The sequence below is a fragment of the Cricetulus griseus genome, chromosome 3 (assembly GCF_003668045.3).
Source record: "Cricetulus griseus strain 17A/GY chromosome 3, alternate assembly CriGri-PICRH-1.0, whole genome shotgun sequence".
In the NCBI taxonomy this organism is placed as follows: Eukaryota; Metazoa; Chordata; class Mammalia; order Rodentia; family Cricetidae; genus Cricetulus; species Cricetulus griseus.
Window position 1 is genome coordinate 250558689 of NC_048596.1, and position 15806 is coordinate 250574494.

Genomic DNA, 15806 nt, shown 5'->3' on the forward strand with positions numbered 1-15806 from the left:
ACTGCCCTAACAATTTACAAGTCAACAGAAATGACAAGAGACATGCTTGGGATAAATGTGACAAACTTCACTAAAACACAAGCACATTCTATGCACAGGCTTGAAAAGTTCAATAATCTAAACAAAGTAATCATTAGACCTTCCACACTTTACTAGATATACAATTATGAGTTAATTCTAACTGTACAACTGTGTGATTGTTCCCCACAATAGTGTAAACAGGACGATTTTATTTTATTTTATTTTATTTTATTTTATTTTATTTTTTGTGCCCAGTGCCTTTGTCTGATTCCTGGGTATTCACTAATATGCTAAGAATAATCACATGTCCAAAACACCACTGTAGCACAAGAATTACAAATTCCAATAAAAGTTTTCATTTGCAATTATAACAGACTTATACTGACTATAATCAAATCAAAATGACTCCTAGTGTCCCATCCCTTTCCTTCAAAGAACATACAATCTGGAGTTTTGTTTTGTTTTGTTTTTAAGTAATTCTTGGAAAATTCCCTACACTGTATTTAGATCCTGTACATCTCCCAGCTTCCCCTAGACCCACTCTCTATCCCCTTGGTATTTCTCCTGTTTTAACTGCCATTCAATTTTTGAAAACTGTGTTTCCTATTATAAATACAAAGATCTCAAAACTGGAGTACTCCACATAAGCTGTAGGCCAGCTACGCCAGCCTCTCCCCTAGATGGATGTAATCCTGAGAATGCTTACCTGTCACTTGGTGGCCTGGGCTCCTCTTGCAAATATTTTTGGGTATTCCGCCTTCGTACTTTAGGAAACACATGCTTTCTTGAGAAATGTCTGTCTTGTGGCTTTGACTCTTCCTGTGAGAAGATGTCTTCTATGTCATCCAGCAGTGCATCACAGGATGCAGAAGGCATCTTCTGTTGCACATTAACAAAAAAAGTGACAAATAGCTCAAGATAATGAACATCTGCTTAGCATTGTACTAGTAAACAAAATTCTCACCAACCTGGAATCTAACCAACTCTTTAAAGTCTAAGTTCACAGAAAACGTAGGAGTATAAACCCAAAGAAACAACTGTGCAAGTCCACGGTGGAATATGCCATGATTGAACTGTGACTAACACCATGGAGGAAAAAGTAGGACAGGGCCTTTTCAAGAGAAAGGAAATTGAAACCCAAACAACTCCCCTCACCCACTGTGGTTGAGGCCAAAGACCATCAAGGCCTCCAGTGCTCTCAGGAAACCTCAAGTGTGGCACTGACTGGTAGGGCTGGAGAGAAGGGGCAGCAAATAAGAGAATTTGTTGCTTCTGAAGAGGTCCCAGGTTCCCTTTCCAGCACCCACATCGAGGCTCACAACAACCATAACTACAGTTCAGGGGATCTGACATCTTCTTCTGACCTCCTTCAGCACCAGGCACACTTTGGATGAACACACATACAATCAGACAGACAAAAGACTCATACACATAAAAATATTTTTATATTATATTTTTATGTATATGTGTATGTGTATATATACATACATGATTGTATGTGTGTGCGCACGTGTGTGCGTGTATGTGTGTGTGTGTGTGTATGACTCACTAGACAGCTATGCCAGTCAAAACTAGTACTGGTAAATGCCTACAAAATATTACTCTCATATCAAAACAAAGTAAAGACACACAAAAAAGAAAACTCTTTCTCTTGCTGTTCCTCTGAACAGGCAGGCAGGTCTTTATCTATTCTCTCTCTCTCTCCCTCTCCCTCTCTCTCTCTCTCTCTCTCTCTCTCTCTCTCTCTCTCTCTCTCTCTCCTCTCTGTCACTTTTTCTTTCTCTCTTCCCTCTCTCCCTTACTCTCTTCCCTTCCCCCAATAAAACTTCCCATGTTAAAAAAAATAACCAGTCAATATCCCTGACAAATACAGATATTAAAATCATGTACAAAATACTTGCAAACCAAACACAGGAATATATCAAAAAAAAAAAATCAAGTTGGATTTATCTCAAAGATTCAGAGAAATGTAATAAATCATATAAATGAATTTAAAGACAAAAAGCACATAATTATCGCAGCAGATGTACAAAAAGTCTGACAAATTCTAACATGCCTTCATGATAAAAGTTCTAGAAAAGGAGATAAAACGTTCATTTAGCAGATAAGAAAACCTGTTGCAGAGGTTGTTTTCTTGCAGAGGACCTGGGTTCCATTCCCAGCACCCACATGGTAACTCACAACCATCTACAACTCCAAATCCAGAGAATCTGATGCCTTCTTGGGAACGCCAAGAACACCAGGCATGCATGTGGTACACAAACATACATTCAGGAAAACATTCATACATATAAAATAAAAATAAATCTTTTTAATTTTTTTCTCAACGACATAAGAGATTAGGACTAGAGGAAACATATCTCAACATTATCAAGGCCATGGCAAACCCACAGCCACCATTATTCTAAATGGAAAAGAACTCAAATCAACCACATTAAAATCAAAAATCAAGAGAGAGCTAGGGTGAAAGACAAGAAAAGGAAATTAAAGGGATGCAAACAGGAAAAGAATCAGTCAACAAACCCCTATTTGTGATGATATGATATTATATATAAAGGATACCAAAAATTCTAGCAGAAAACTTTTAGAAATGACATACACTTTCAGCCAAGTGCAGGATACAAAAATCAACTTATAAAAATCAGTAGTCTTTCTACATGCCAACATAATATTTGCTTAGAAAAGGCCACAGAAACACTCCCATTAACAATAGCCTCTAAATAAAAATAAAAACCAAGGAACTGAAAGACCACTACAATAAAAAATTTAAACCTTTGAAGAAAGAAATTCAGGAAGGCATAACTAAATAGAAAGACATCCCAATGTTCATGAAATTGGTAGATTTAGTATATATACTGCCAAAATTAGCACAGATTGATAGAATTAATACTATAAAAATAACCATCTTACCAAAAGCAATTGACAGACTTACTTCAATCCCAATCAAAATGCCCAAGACATTGTTCACAGAATTAGAAAAAATAAATCCTAAAATTCATACAAAATCACATAAGACCCTGAATATACAAAGCAATACTGAGAAAAAAGGAAGGAAGGAAGGAAGGAAGGAAGGAAGGAAGGAAGGAAGGAAGGAAGGAAGGGAAAGAGGAGAGGGAGGGAGGGAGGGAGGGAGGGAGGGAGGGAAGAAACAAGGAAGGAAGGAAGAAAGGAAGGAAGGAAGGAAGGAAGGAAGGAAGGCTGGCTGGCTGAAGGGATTTTGACTCCAGATTTCAAAATATATTACAGATACTGGAACAAAAACAGACATGTAGATCAATGGAACAAAAACAGAAGATCCAACCATAATGCAGGTACCTACAGTCATTTGATATTTGACAAAGATGACCAAAAATACACTCTTGAGAAAAGACAGCATCTCTAACAAATGACGCTTGGAAAACTGGATGACCACATGCAGAAGAATGAAATTAGAGCCTTATTATTCTGCCCAGAAATCAACTCCAAATGGATCAAAGCCCTCGGGATAAAATCTGAAACTGCTAGAAGAAAACATAAGCATCACATACAAGATATAAGTATAGGAACGGACTTTTGGAATAAGATTCCACTCAGGAATTAAGGGGAATAACTGACAAATGGGATGTCATAAAACTAAAAACCTTTAGCAAAGGAAACAATCACCAAGTAAAAAGGAAACCCACAGAATGGGGAAAAAATTTGTAAAGAAATCAAAAGAAATAAATCAAGAAAATGAATAACCAAATTTAAGGATAGTATACAGATCTGAACACAGTTCTTAAAAGACTGGATAAAAAATGGCTAAGAAATATTTCCAAAGCGTTCAACAACCCCAAAAATCAGGGAAACACAAAATAAAACTACTCTGAAATTTCATCTCACCCCAGTCAGAACTGCTAAGATCAAGAAAACAAGCGACAACAAATATTGAGGGCATGGGTAAACAGGAACACTCACTCACTGTTGGAGGGACTGCAAACTAATAGTCATTACAGAAATCAGTGTGAAAAATTCTCAAAATAGAAAAACAGTTCTACCATATTACTCAGCCATACTACCCCTTGGAAAATACTCAAAAGAACTCGACATCCTACTTTACAGATATTTGATCAGTCATGTTCACTGACTCTAGGCTTGGTTTGAGGGCTTTGTTTTGTGGTTGGCTAGTTGGTTGGTTGGTTGGTTGGTTGGTTGGTTGGTTGGTTGGTTGGTTGGTTGGTTTTTTTGTTTGTTTGGTTGGTTGGTTGGTTTTTGTTTTGTTTGTTTGTTTTTGAGAGAGGGTCTCACTATGTAGCTCTGGCTGTCCTGGAACTCACCACGTATACCAGGCTGGCCCCAAACTCACAGAGATCAGCCGTGTACACTACTAGAACCAGCTTGACTCTCTAGTTATAATACCTAGAAAATGCAAACAACTTAAATGATCTTCAACTGATGAATGGATAATGAAAATATAGTACATATACACTACATAAAGTATTCAGCTGTTAAAAAGAAAGGAAAGGGAAGGGAAAAGGGGAGGGAAGGGAGGAAGGAAGGAGGGAAGGGAGGAGGGAAGGAAGGAAGGAAGGAAGGAAGGAAGGAAGGAAGGAAGGAAGGAAGGAAGGAAGGAAGGAAGGAAGGAATTTTCAGGTAAATGACTAGAACTAGAAAACATTAGTGAGAAACCAAGACCTAAGGAACTGAAAGACCTCCACAATGAAAACAATGTTTCATGTTCTCTTATCTGTGGTTCTACAAAGCCTCAGTTGTGAATATATAACCTGAAGTAATCACAGAAACCATGTTCAATGCTCAGTACCTACGTGGAGGCTCACACCCATCTGTAACTCCAATACCTCTGGCCTCCAGAGTCACCAGGAATGTGAGCAGTACAGAGACATAAATGAGGGCAAGTGTGTGTGTGTGTGTGTGTGTGTGTGTGTGTGTGTGTGTGTGTAAAATACAATTTAAATTAAAAAACACATACAAGTGTGTTTGACAAAAAATAACTGGGAAACATTCTATGTTAACTTAAAATACAAATATATTATATATGAGTATATGTATATAAACACATATTGCTTAAATGATGTTATATCACTCGGGACAATAATGCTCCACCCAAGAGTCACAGACTATCAAGCAAAAGCCCCAATGCCAGGTCTGGGAAACCTTCTTTTCAGTTGTTGGTCAGGGAAGTTGAAGAGACTCTCAAAATAATACAGGCTATTGTCACTGCTCTCCCAAAGCTTGAAGGTAAGACTCTATTGCTGGAGACACCACACACTTCTGACATAGGCCTTGGAGGAATCAAGCTGGAACTGACCTGGAGGTCTCCTCCCTGAGAACTAGCTCTCATAGTATTGGGAAGAGCTATACAAGCGCCAAGAGAGAAAAACAATCAATAGTCCTACCCGGCTGTAAAGCCTATCAATCACAACAATGACCAGCATGGCAAGACATCCCTAGGGATGCAACAATGATACCTTATACCCAAGGAGTTACCAATAACTGCTTAAATGAACTTAAGGCCCACTCAATAGGAAGGCCCACTGAAAGCAACATTAGGGATCCCCATGGTGACAAAAGTGTTCTACATTGTCACTATGTCAATGTCAGGACCTCGGTTGTGGGAATATACCATTCTACAGTCACCAGATCTGCCATTTAAGAGGTATGGAGAAAGTTTTCAATATCAGTATAATTTTTACAACTGTGACTATAACTGTTAACAGAGTATTGTAAAGGCAAAGAAATACTATGGGAACAGGGGAGAAAATGCATTAAGGCACAGAAAGTGCTAATTCTACCAATATCAAGCAAATCTCTTACAGAGTCATCTCCTCAACCATTCCCAACTCTGCAAAGCAAGAAGTAATGTTATCCTGATTTTAAAGATAAGCAAACAAAGCTATATAGTGGTTAAAAGCACTTCCTGCTCTTCCAGAGGACCCAGGTCCAGTTCCCAGAACCAAAATGGCAGCTCACAACTGTCTGTAACTCCAGTTCAAGGGATTCATTCTGACATCCTCTTCTGGTGTCTACAGTCATTGCACACACATGGTATACAGAATTCATGCAGGCAGAACACCCATACACATAACATAAAAATAAATAAAATCTTCTTTAATTTTTTTTTGATAAAGATAAAGAGAAGCTAACTTGACTGAAGACGCCAAACAAGGAGTGCGGGCCATACTGCTGTGGCATCTACTGCCTATTAACAGTATACTGAGCAAGCACTTTCCACATTCAGGTCATTTGAACCAGTGTTATATTCAGCTGGCTTTAAGTGTTACTGATGAACTTATTTTCTTCATTTATAAGATTCCCATCTTTCTGCTCACATCATTCAATTAACACAGTGGCTTCCTTCCGGGCCTATTTTTGTGCCTGGAATTTGTAGTATATGCTTTAAAACTTTAACAGAGTGCACATCATCATTTAAAGCTCTATTTTAATCTCAGCTACTTTTATCATTATGGTAATGAGCACACCACATGGTCAGTCAGTCCTCCCTTTTCCTAGACAGTGATTGGTTCAAGTCAGTCACAACACCCCCAGGCAACCAGAACACAACAGCTGATAGAAGAGGTGGCTTCTTTTTGCACTCAGGTGGATGTCAACTCGGAATAATAGGTCATTGATCCTGGCACAAAGAAGGCATCTACCTAAGGAGTAACACCTAACAGAAGGTGCAGACAACAAGACCATGCTGACAGCATTTGAGCACCAGGCTCTAGCTTATCGTTGCACTGAGGTGAAGCCCTACTCTGCTCACTCATCTGAGCCACAACCTCCTATATACAAGGGCTTCGCCAACTCAGCCATCCAGGTACAGGTTGGCCTTTCTCTCATAGGTTCCATTTACATACTAAAGCTATCAGTGAAAAAACAGTGGTTTGAACAAGTTTAGGACACTCTGCCTCTTACAGATCCACAGTGTACAGACCTGGACTGTGAAAAACAGAAAGAAAGACTCTGTACTCACTGATCTCAGGAATTCTCTAAAAATTATTTTCTAACTGGGGGGGGGGGGAGGCCCAACACAGACCTCAACCCTCCTACATTCCACAGAGATACTTCCTTCTTGTCCTAGAAATGACTTCCTGCCACGTACTGCTCTGCCTTCCAATGGGTCACTATGTGAACTGCCCAATGCCTAAGAGTAAGCCTACTACTGCCCAGCTGAAGCGTGAAGTTCCCAACAATGCTCCCGTCTCCCTGCATTGTCATGAGCTGCCACTCCACTGAAAATTCACAACTTGGATAAAAAAGGAAGCCTTCTGTTACTTCTTCCATTTAGAAAACAAAATGAAAAGACTCTGTCAGAAAAAAAAAAACCTAACCAACTCAGACAACATCAACAACAAAACAAAAGCGATGTCAAGTATGGGGATGAGTAAGGGGTTTGGTCACTCTTGCAAGTTGTCCTTTGACCTTCATACAGGTACCATGTAGCATCCCTGCACTCTGACACACACCATGCACATAACAAATTAAAATATTTAAAAATGATGGCTTGGGTCATAAATATCATATGTGTGAGAATGCTTACATACACAGCATCAGTATATTTTGAGAGAGGCCAACAGAATTTATTGGTGGATTGAATCTAGGGAGAATGCAAATAGGAACCAGGGATAATTCTAGGGTTTTGCTGTCTGAGTTACTTTCTCATTGCTGTGACAAAGTACCTACAAAAAAGGTGGTTATTTGGGCTCACAACTTGAGAAGATACAGTCCACCTGGGCAAAGAAGGTTTTGGTGGCATTAGGTGGCTCATCACATGACACTACAGTCAGGAAATAGATAAGGAGGAATGCATGTGAGCACGGGGCTTCCTCCATTTGTACACTTTTTACTTCAGTCTTGAAGTCTAGTGCATGGGTTGGTGCTCACGACAGGAATTCCTTCATCATCTAAACCTCTCTGGAAATCTCCTCATGGATACACCCAGAGCTCTGTCTCAATGAGTCTAAATCATAACTTGCCACTGTCCCTACTGTAGTAACCTTCAGACACACTAAGTAAGCCAAACTAGGTCTTCACACATGCTCCTCCTCAACTCGTATATCATCTGCAAGGCTTACTGCAACAATTACCCAAATGACACTTTATCACAGGCCTTTCCCAACCACCTTAGCTAAAGGGCATACAATCCAACTCTACTGGGTGATGTAATTTTCTTCACATGATTAACTGCCTGATATCAGGATAACTGCACATCTTTCATACTACAACTTAACATTCATAAGCACTAAAACATTATTTCACTTTCACTGCCAATACCTCCCACATACAGCAAGCACACCAGACTTAACGACTAAATAATAATGTTTGATAATGTTAAACTTGCCTAGTCCTTCCATAATATAAGAGGAAATTCTTACCTAGAATCAATCTAAGATGAAAACTTAATCCCTTGGGTTTCTTCTATCACTACTGTCCTACACTATAATAGTGAGGAAGGCTAATCAGAGATCACCTTTGAGCATTACTAAGAACTACTAAAGGATGGTGAATGATCAAATGCCATATTAAAAGTCAAAGTTTCTTTTAAAAAAATTATACAGTGTTTACATCAGATCCACTAAAGGGAAATATAACTAGCAAAAAAAAAAAACAAAAAAAAAAAAAAAAAAAAAAAAAAAAAAAAAAAAAAAAAGCCACAGAGATAAAAGGAGTCAATAGCTAACAACATTGTTACAGAGTTAGGGAGCACTGTGGAACACACAAAGCTAGTGTCTACTAAAGCTAGAGGACTTGTACACTGATATTGTTAGAATCAGCATCTAGGTCTTCTCTCAAACAATAAATATTTAAACAATGAGTTACCTATCATTACCTTGATGAGAAATTGGACTAGCAAAATCATTGTGGCTCCCTACAAGCATGGCACAACTAGTATAGTATTTCTAAGGAACCACCTGTCAATACCTTGAAACATACACATCTTTCATCCAGCAATTCGACTACTAGAAATTTACTTTAAGGAGTCAAATAATGTAATGAAATAAAATCTGACTCTATATCATAATCACTTTGACAGTCTCATTGATCACTATGAAGAAGCTAAAGTTTTTACTTCAGACAATCTGGTACATTAAATCCTCAAAAACATTTAAGTAACACAAAAATGAACTTTAGGGGCAAAAGGAAATAGTTAAATGAAGCAAAAAGACATATTAAAAATTCTTCTCAAAAGCACAGGAAGTCAAGTTTCATCGGTAAAGATAGAAAGGATAGAAGGATAGAATGGATAGATATGGTAGAGTAGTGGTTCCTTACACAAGCAAATTGGTAAGGAACTTTTCATAATAGCAAATACCCAGAACCATGAATTTCCAATAGCAACAGTCCTAGATCTTGAGGGCTCATTTTGGTTCCCTGAGGAGCTTTTGAAAACTACTACCAACAATATGGGTTCAATAGGCAAAAGAACAAAGAAGGAATAGAGAGAACATAACCAACAACTAAACCCCAGGCCAGTTGAATCGCTATCTAGGAATGGAACCTGAGCATCAATATACTACTTTAAACTCCTAATATTTCTCTTATACGTGTAGCCAAGATCACAAACCAATGTGCAGCATTAGAAGTTTTCACAGTGTGATTTCCAGAACAGCAGCATTAGCATCAGGAGGGTCTTGAAAGAAATGAAATCTTATGCCCTAACTATAGACATGCTGGTAATGTCTATTCAGTTATTCTGAATGAAGGCAGGTTCAACAAACCCTTCAAATAAATTTGTTTGATAGCCATTGTTCTAGAGTTATTATTTCATAAAGACTGACAAGAAGGAATGTCAAGTAGACATTACTGAATCCAATAATTTTAACATAAGTCTAAAAGCAATTCAATGGGAGAAAGAACAGTCTTTTCAACAAATGATACCAGAGCAACTAGATAGCCATACACAAAGAAATACAGCTGGAGCCCCATCTCACATCATACTCAAAAATTAACTCAAGGGCTGGAGAGATAGCTCAGAGGTTAAGAGCACCAGCTGCTCTTCCAGAGGTCCTGAGTTCAATTCCCAGCAACTACATGGTGGCTCACAACCATCTGTTATGAGATCTGGTGCCCTCTTCTGGTGTGCAGATATACATGCAAGCAGAATGTTGTACACATAATAAATAAATAAAATCTTTAAAAAAAAAAAAAAGAAAAATTAACTCAAAGGAAGTTACAGACTTAAATTTAGAAGACCTAATACTATGAAACTCATAACTTACACAGGACTAAATCTCGCTAACATTAGACACTGGGTTCTTAGTTATGACACCGAAAACACAAGCAACAGGTTAGACTTCATCAAAATTAAACTGTGTGAGCCAGGCACATACTTGTAATTACAGCACTTGGGAAGTAGGGGCAGGAGCATGAGGAGTTAACAGCTGTCCTCGGATACAAATCAAATTTGAAGCTAATCTGGGCTATGTGAAACCTGTTCTCAAAAAAAATTAATCTTCATGCTTTAAGGAAAGCATAAAGATGGTGAAAACACGGAAGAGGGAGAAAACAGTAAGTCATATAATGCAATAAAGAGCCTAGTATCAAAATAAATAAGGAACTAAAAAATACAAGCAACCCAAATTAAAATAGGGCAAAGGGATCTGAACAGACATATTTCCAAACAAGATATATAAATACCTGATAAGCACATGAGAGCTGTAAGCAAAACAGCACTTCACACTCATTGGGACAACCAGAATCACAATTTACCAAATTACATCACACAGAAAATAATAATAATAATAATCAGGCCTGATGTAGTCACACACATCTTTAATCCCAGCACTTGGGAGCTTTGTCTACATAGAGTTCCAGGCTAGCCAGGAATACACATTAAGACAATGTCTCAAAAAAAAAAAAAAAAAAAAAAAAAAAAAAAAAAAAATAACCCAGCTAGAAGCACAGACACATGCCTCAAGAATGCCATATTTGGGCTGGAGAGATGGCTTAACAGTTAAGAGCACTGACTGTTCTTCCTGAGGACTCAGGTTCAATGCCCAACACACACATGACAGCTCATAACGTCTGTAACTCCAGGATGCCACACTCTCACACAGACGCACATGCAGGCAAAACACCAATGCACATAAAATAAGAAATAAATTATTTTTAAAAAGAGAATGTCATATTTAACTTCCAGAGAAGTAAGATATAATAGAGACCAAGCAACAGCCAAACAGAAAGAAGACAGGTGTGCCACAGCCGGCAAAGGAAGAGAGCATGTCCATGCTGCTTCATGAAAATGAAAAATTAAGGAAGAAATACCAAAAAAAAAGTCTCTCTGATTTAGTTACATGGAAATCTAGTTTCACAAAATGATGCTAATTACTAAGAAATTGGGACTTCTTTCTTTATATTTTTCTAAGGGGCAAGAGATCACTCAAACGATTTAAAATAAACAAATACCTTGATTATCAGAAATTGGTCTCAAGTCCTCTTGAAAGGTGAATCTGAAAAATTAAAATTAATTAGAAAATGTAAGTATCCTGTAAGTCACAAAAAACCACTGTAAGGCCTCTCTTTACAACTACCTTTTAAAGAAAAAAAAAAAAATTAGCCACGTCTGGCCACTGTGAAAACTTCCAACCCCGCACTGTAACACCACAGCACAGGGAAATTCACCAAGTAAGAAACAAGTGTTCTCTTGAGATACAGAAAAGTTTTCCAAGCAAAGGAACGGGAAAGGGGGTAGAAGAAAACGGGGAGGAGGGTGCAAAACCCCAAGTCACCTGCTCCTATGCCCAACTTGAGTGTAAAACACCATTTACTCTAAACCTGGTCCCGCAGCACAAGTCCATTCACGGGGAAAGTGGGGGAAGAAATGAGGCTAGACCGGGCCGTAAGTCCCTGGCTATGCCAGCATCATGCACAGCGACAGGGGCCTCTCTCCGGGCAGCTCTGCCTCCGAGTCCCCATCCCAGCTGCCAAGTCGTTTCAAACTGCGAAAACAAGCAAGAGATCGGCCCAAGGAGGGAGATCTGCGGAGATGAAACTCCGTCAAAAAGCAGCGCGGCCCACACTCGCTGGGCATTGGTACATTTGCCCCTCGTATCCACAAATCCTAAAATTCACCTGTCCAAAGTGAGAGAAAAACCACCCGCCGCTATCAGGAAAGTACACAGACTTCAGATGGAGCGCGCCATGACACTTGTGTCCCGCCAGGCTTATTTGCGCATGCTTAGCGACGGTAGCCGGGAGAGGTCAAAATACGTCATGGTTTCAAGTTTGCGTAGGATTCTTAATTTCACAATTGTCACTAAATTCTGCTGCAAACAAAGACAAAAATGCACTCCTACGCCATTAGATTACCAGAGTAGTTTACCAAATAACTTCTGCTGAGCCCTTATAATCACATGTCCCGGACAGCTAAGAGATTAACATGAACATCTCCACATTTATTATTACTATTCCTAGTTCATAAAAAAGAACTTGAGAATTTAAGCACTTCCCAGAGTAACTCCCGGAATAAATGTTTTCATTGCATTTTATCAGTTTCCTCCTTTATCTATCTATCTATCTATCTATCTATCTATCTATCTATCTATCTAGATCTCGATCTCTTTTCAAACAGCCTTTCTCTATGTAGCCCTGACTGCCCTGGAACCCACTATATGGACCAGGCTGGACTTAAACTCACAGAGTTTAATACCACCCAAATGCTGGCATTAAAGACATGCACAACCATGCCCGACTAATTTCCTCTATTTCTATAGAAATGAATGGCCAAGGAATGTTTGGTCTATTGAATAATAATAGAGATCATTTAACACCAAACAATTTGGGGTGTCATTTGTTTCTAGGGAAACTTAGGGGTTCTTGTTTTTATTTGCTTAAATTCTTTGAGAGAGAGAGAGAGAGAGAGAGAGAGAGAGAGAGAGAGAGAGAGAGAGAGAGAGAGAGAGAGAGAGAACAGCTGGAGGAATGGCTCAGTAGTTAAGAACACTGGCTGCTCTTCCAGAGGTGGTCAGTTCAACTCTCAGCAACCAAATGGTGGCTCACAACCATCTATAATGAGATCTGGTGGCCTATTCCTCTTCTGATGTGTGTATACATAATAAATAAAGAAATCTTTTTTAAAAATTTTAAAAAGTCTTGTTTAGGTAGCCCAGACTGACCCTCAAGCTGTTGATCCTCCTGCCTGCCTCTGCCTCCTACTGCAGAAATTACAGTTGTGACCCACTGCACTAGGCTTGTATTTCTGCTTCTACAGAGACAATTAAGACTAGGCAGTTTAGTTTCATTTAATCATTTTATTGAAATACTTAAAAATAAAACTTAATACTTTCTTTACCACTAACACATAATTTCAAATAGAGCAAAAAGAAAAGAATGATAAGAAAATAAGAAACAAAATCTTAGAATGATGCAGATTTTTGTTGGAGGGTGAGTGGCTCTGGTTTGGTTAGTTTTGGGTTTTGATAGCCCATGTATGGGGACCCAAGGCCTTCTGCATGCTGAGCAAGCATTGTACCACTGAGCTACAGCTAAAGTCCCTAGTTTTTTCATATTAGTCTCCATAGTGAAAACTGAAGGAAAAGAAAAAACTGTGAGGCATAATGAAGTCAGTGAATTCTTATTACCCTCAATGGACAAAGAAAGAATAAATGCAAAAACTGTAAAAATTCAGAAACAGATTTACCTTATGATCTTAGCAATCTTCTATTGCATTGATGAAATTAAACCGATCAATGACCTTTTCATGATTTAATTTGCTCTTAGAAAATCCAAACTGCATATGAATTGTCTGTGCAGGGATTAGATAAATGTAATAATGGCCGACTTAAGACAGATATTTATTTGTTAGGTTAACAGGACAAGTGTAAGTGCTCTTAATTAGTGAAGTTTGGGAAGTCACTATGCATTGGGCAAAATATGCTGTGATTTACATTGACTTTCAACAACCTCTGACCAAAATCCAGCTCCAGTTTATTAAACAACAAAGGGATGGGTTATCACACAAGAATCAATGTTGGGCGCAAGGACTAAGATCAGATATGAGAAACTGCTTGACAGAATAAAGCTCCCCTGACTGAAAACCATACATCAATAAGGAATTTTGAAGAAAGATTTTTTTTCAAGAGTTGGATGAACCTAACAGCGAAGAGTGATTGTAGGAACAAAGTGAAAACACAAGGAATACTTTATCAATGTCAAAAGAAAGACTGCTTCAAGTAGATGAGTAATTCAGTACAGAGGATAGAAGAAAGACAGTGAAGTTATTAAATGATGATAGACAGTAAGATGTGAAATCACCTTTTGTCTTTGGAGGAATGCTGAAGAGTCATCTTACAGAGCAACCACTAGAGGTCAGAGTGCTGTACTTCTGACACCAGCTATTCTGGTCTATCATTTCACATAAACAAGGTTGCTTTAATTCTTTAATTAATTCTCTCTTTCCCTTCTCCCACTATCAGTACAAGTGGTTAAGAGGCTATGCAAGTGGCCTGTAACCCTTGTCAGAACAGTGAGAACACCACATTTCCTTGCCATAGAGCAGGTAACCTACACCAGGCCCAGGATTTGGGGCTTTGCCATAGGCACTGAATCTCCCAGGGCTACCACAAAAAAAAAAAAAAAAAAAAAAAGCAACCTGCGGGTAACAAGAAAAAAAGGAAAAGCAGATGTGAGCTATGATGAGAAAAATCGGTAAATTCTAAAGACAATTTTAAGACCCTTGCTACCCAGCATACCCAGAGCTGTCTTTATTTCTAAGTTATGTCTTTATTTCTAAGTTGTTAAGTTTTGTGAGCAAGTAAATCTCTATATTTTCCCTTAAAACAATCCAAACGCATTTCTATCCCTTGCAACCTAAAGAACTGCTGTTGTTGATGATGATGTTTTGGTTTTGGTTTTAATTTTACTGAGACAGGCTCTCGTGTAGGCACCAAACCAACTATGTAGCTAAGAATGAACTCGAATTTCTGATCTCTTGCCTGCACTGCTCAAATTACATACTAAAATTCTTGTTGTTACATAGTCTCCCAATGACTAAAAATATTAACTCACATCCATTGTATAACATTGTCATGGTTAATAAATATCAGCAGGAGACATAATGTTTTCTCCACCCTTCTGTTGCATCACCTAATACATAATCAATTTGTTGTTGTGGGGAATATAACTCAGTGCTAGAGCCCTTGTCTTAACATGTCTAAGGCCTCAGGTTGGATCTCCACTGCTGTGAATATTGACAATGATAGATCTGCTGTTAGTTAACATGAACTGAGTTACATAATCTTTTTTAATTTTATTTATTTATTGTTATGAGTGTTGAGACCCTTGAAACTGGAATTACAGACAGTTGTGAGCTGCCATGTGGGTGCTGGGGATTGAAACTGGGTCCTCTGGAAGATCAGTCAGTGCTCTTAACCACTGAACCATCTCTCCAGCTCAGAGTTACATAATCTTAACTGCATGGATTCAGTATACTAAGGACTATTCCAAGTGCTCAGGAGCTGAAATATAGCAAAGTCTCTTCCTTTTTTAGAGGGGACAAAACATATTAAATATAGCCAGGCATGGTGATACTCTGCTTTAATCCAGCATTTGAGAGGCAGAGGCAGAGGGATCTCTGAGAGTTCCATACAGGCCTAACCTACACAGTGAGTTCAAAGCCTGCCAGGGAGAAGAAAGAAATTTCCATGAACAGAAAAACAAGGGTGAGGGAAGATTATAGGTGGAGCAAATACGGGAGAGAAAGGGAAAGATAAAGAATGTGGGGTCTTAGCTACTTCCCTGTCTCCCATACAGTTGGTGGGTTGTTTTATAGCAAGTGCTCAGAGGTATACATTAAAAAATCTCATAAA

General features: G+C 38.5%; 1 protein-coding gene across 2 annotated transcripts in view; it reads right to left on the reverse strand.

Moving 5' to 3' along the window:
• Window positions 1-12173, reverse strand: part of Cdkal1 (CDK5 regulatory subunit associated protein 1 like 1) — a 562780-nt gene extending 550607 nt beyond the window's left edge. Inside the window, exons 1-3 of one of the 2 annotated variants that reach the window (XM_027409316.1) lie at window positions 12073-12173; window positions 11407-11450; window positions 728-897 (exon numbers count right to left, since the gene is read on the reverse strand). In XM_027409316.1, the coding sequence (XP_027265117.1) occupies window positions 728-897 (170 nt within the window). In that variant the 5' untranslated portion in view covers window positions 11407-11450; window positions 12073-12173. Of the gene's footprint in view, window positions 1-727; window positions 901-11406; window positions 11451-12072 lie in introns of both variants that reach the window. The other variant, XM_027409315.1, reaches the window with a different exon arrangement.
• Between the last annotated feature and the right edge of the window lie 3633 nt (window positions 12174-15806).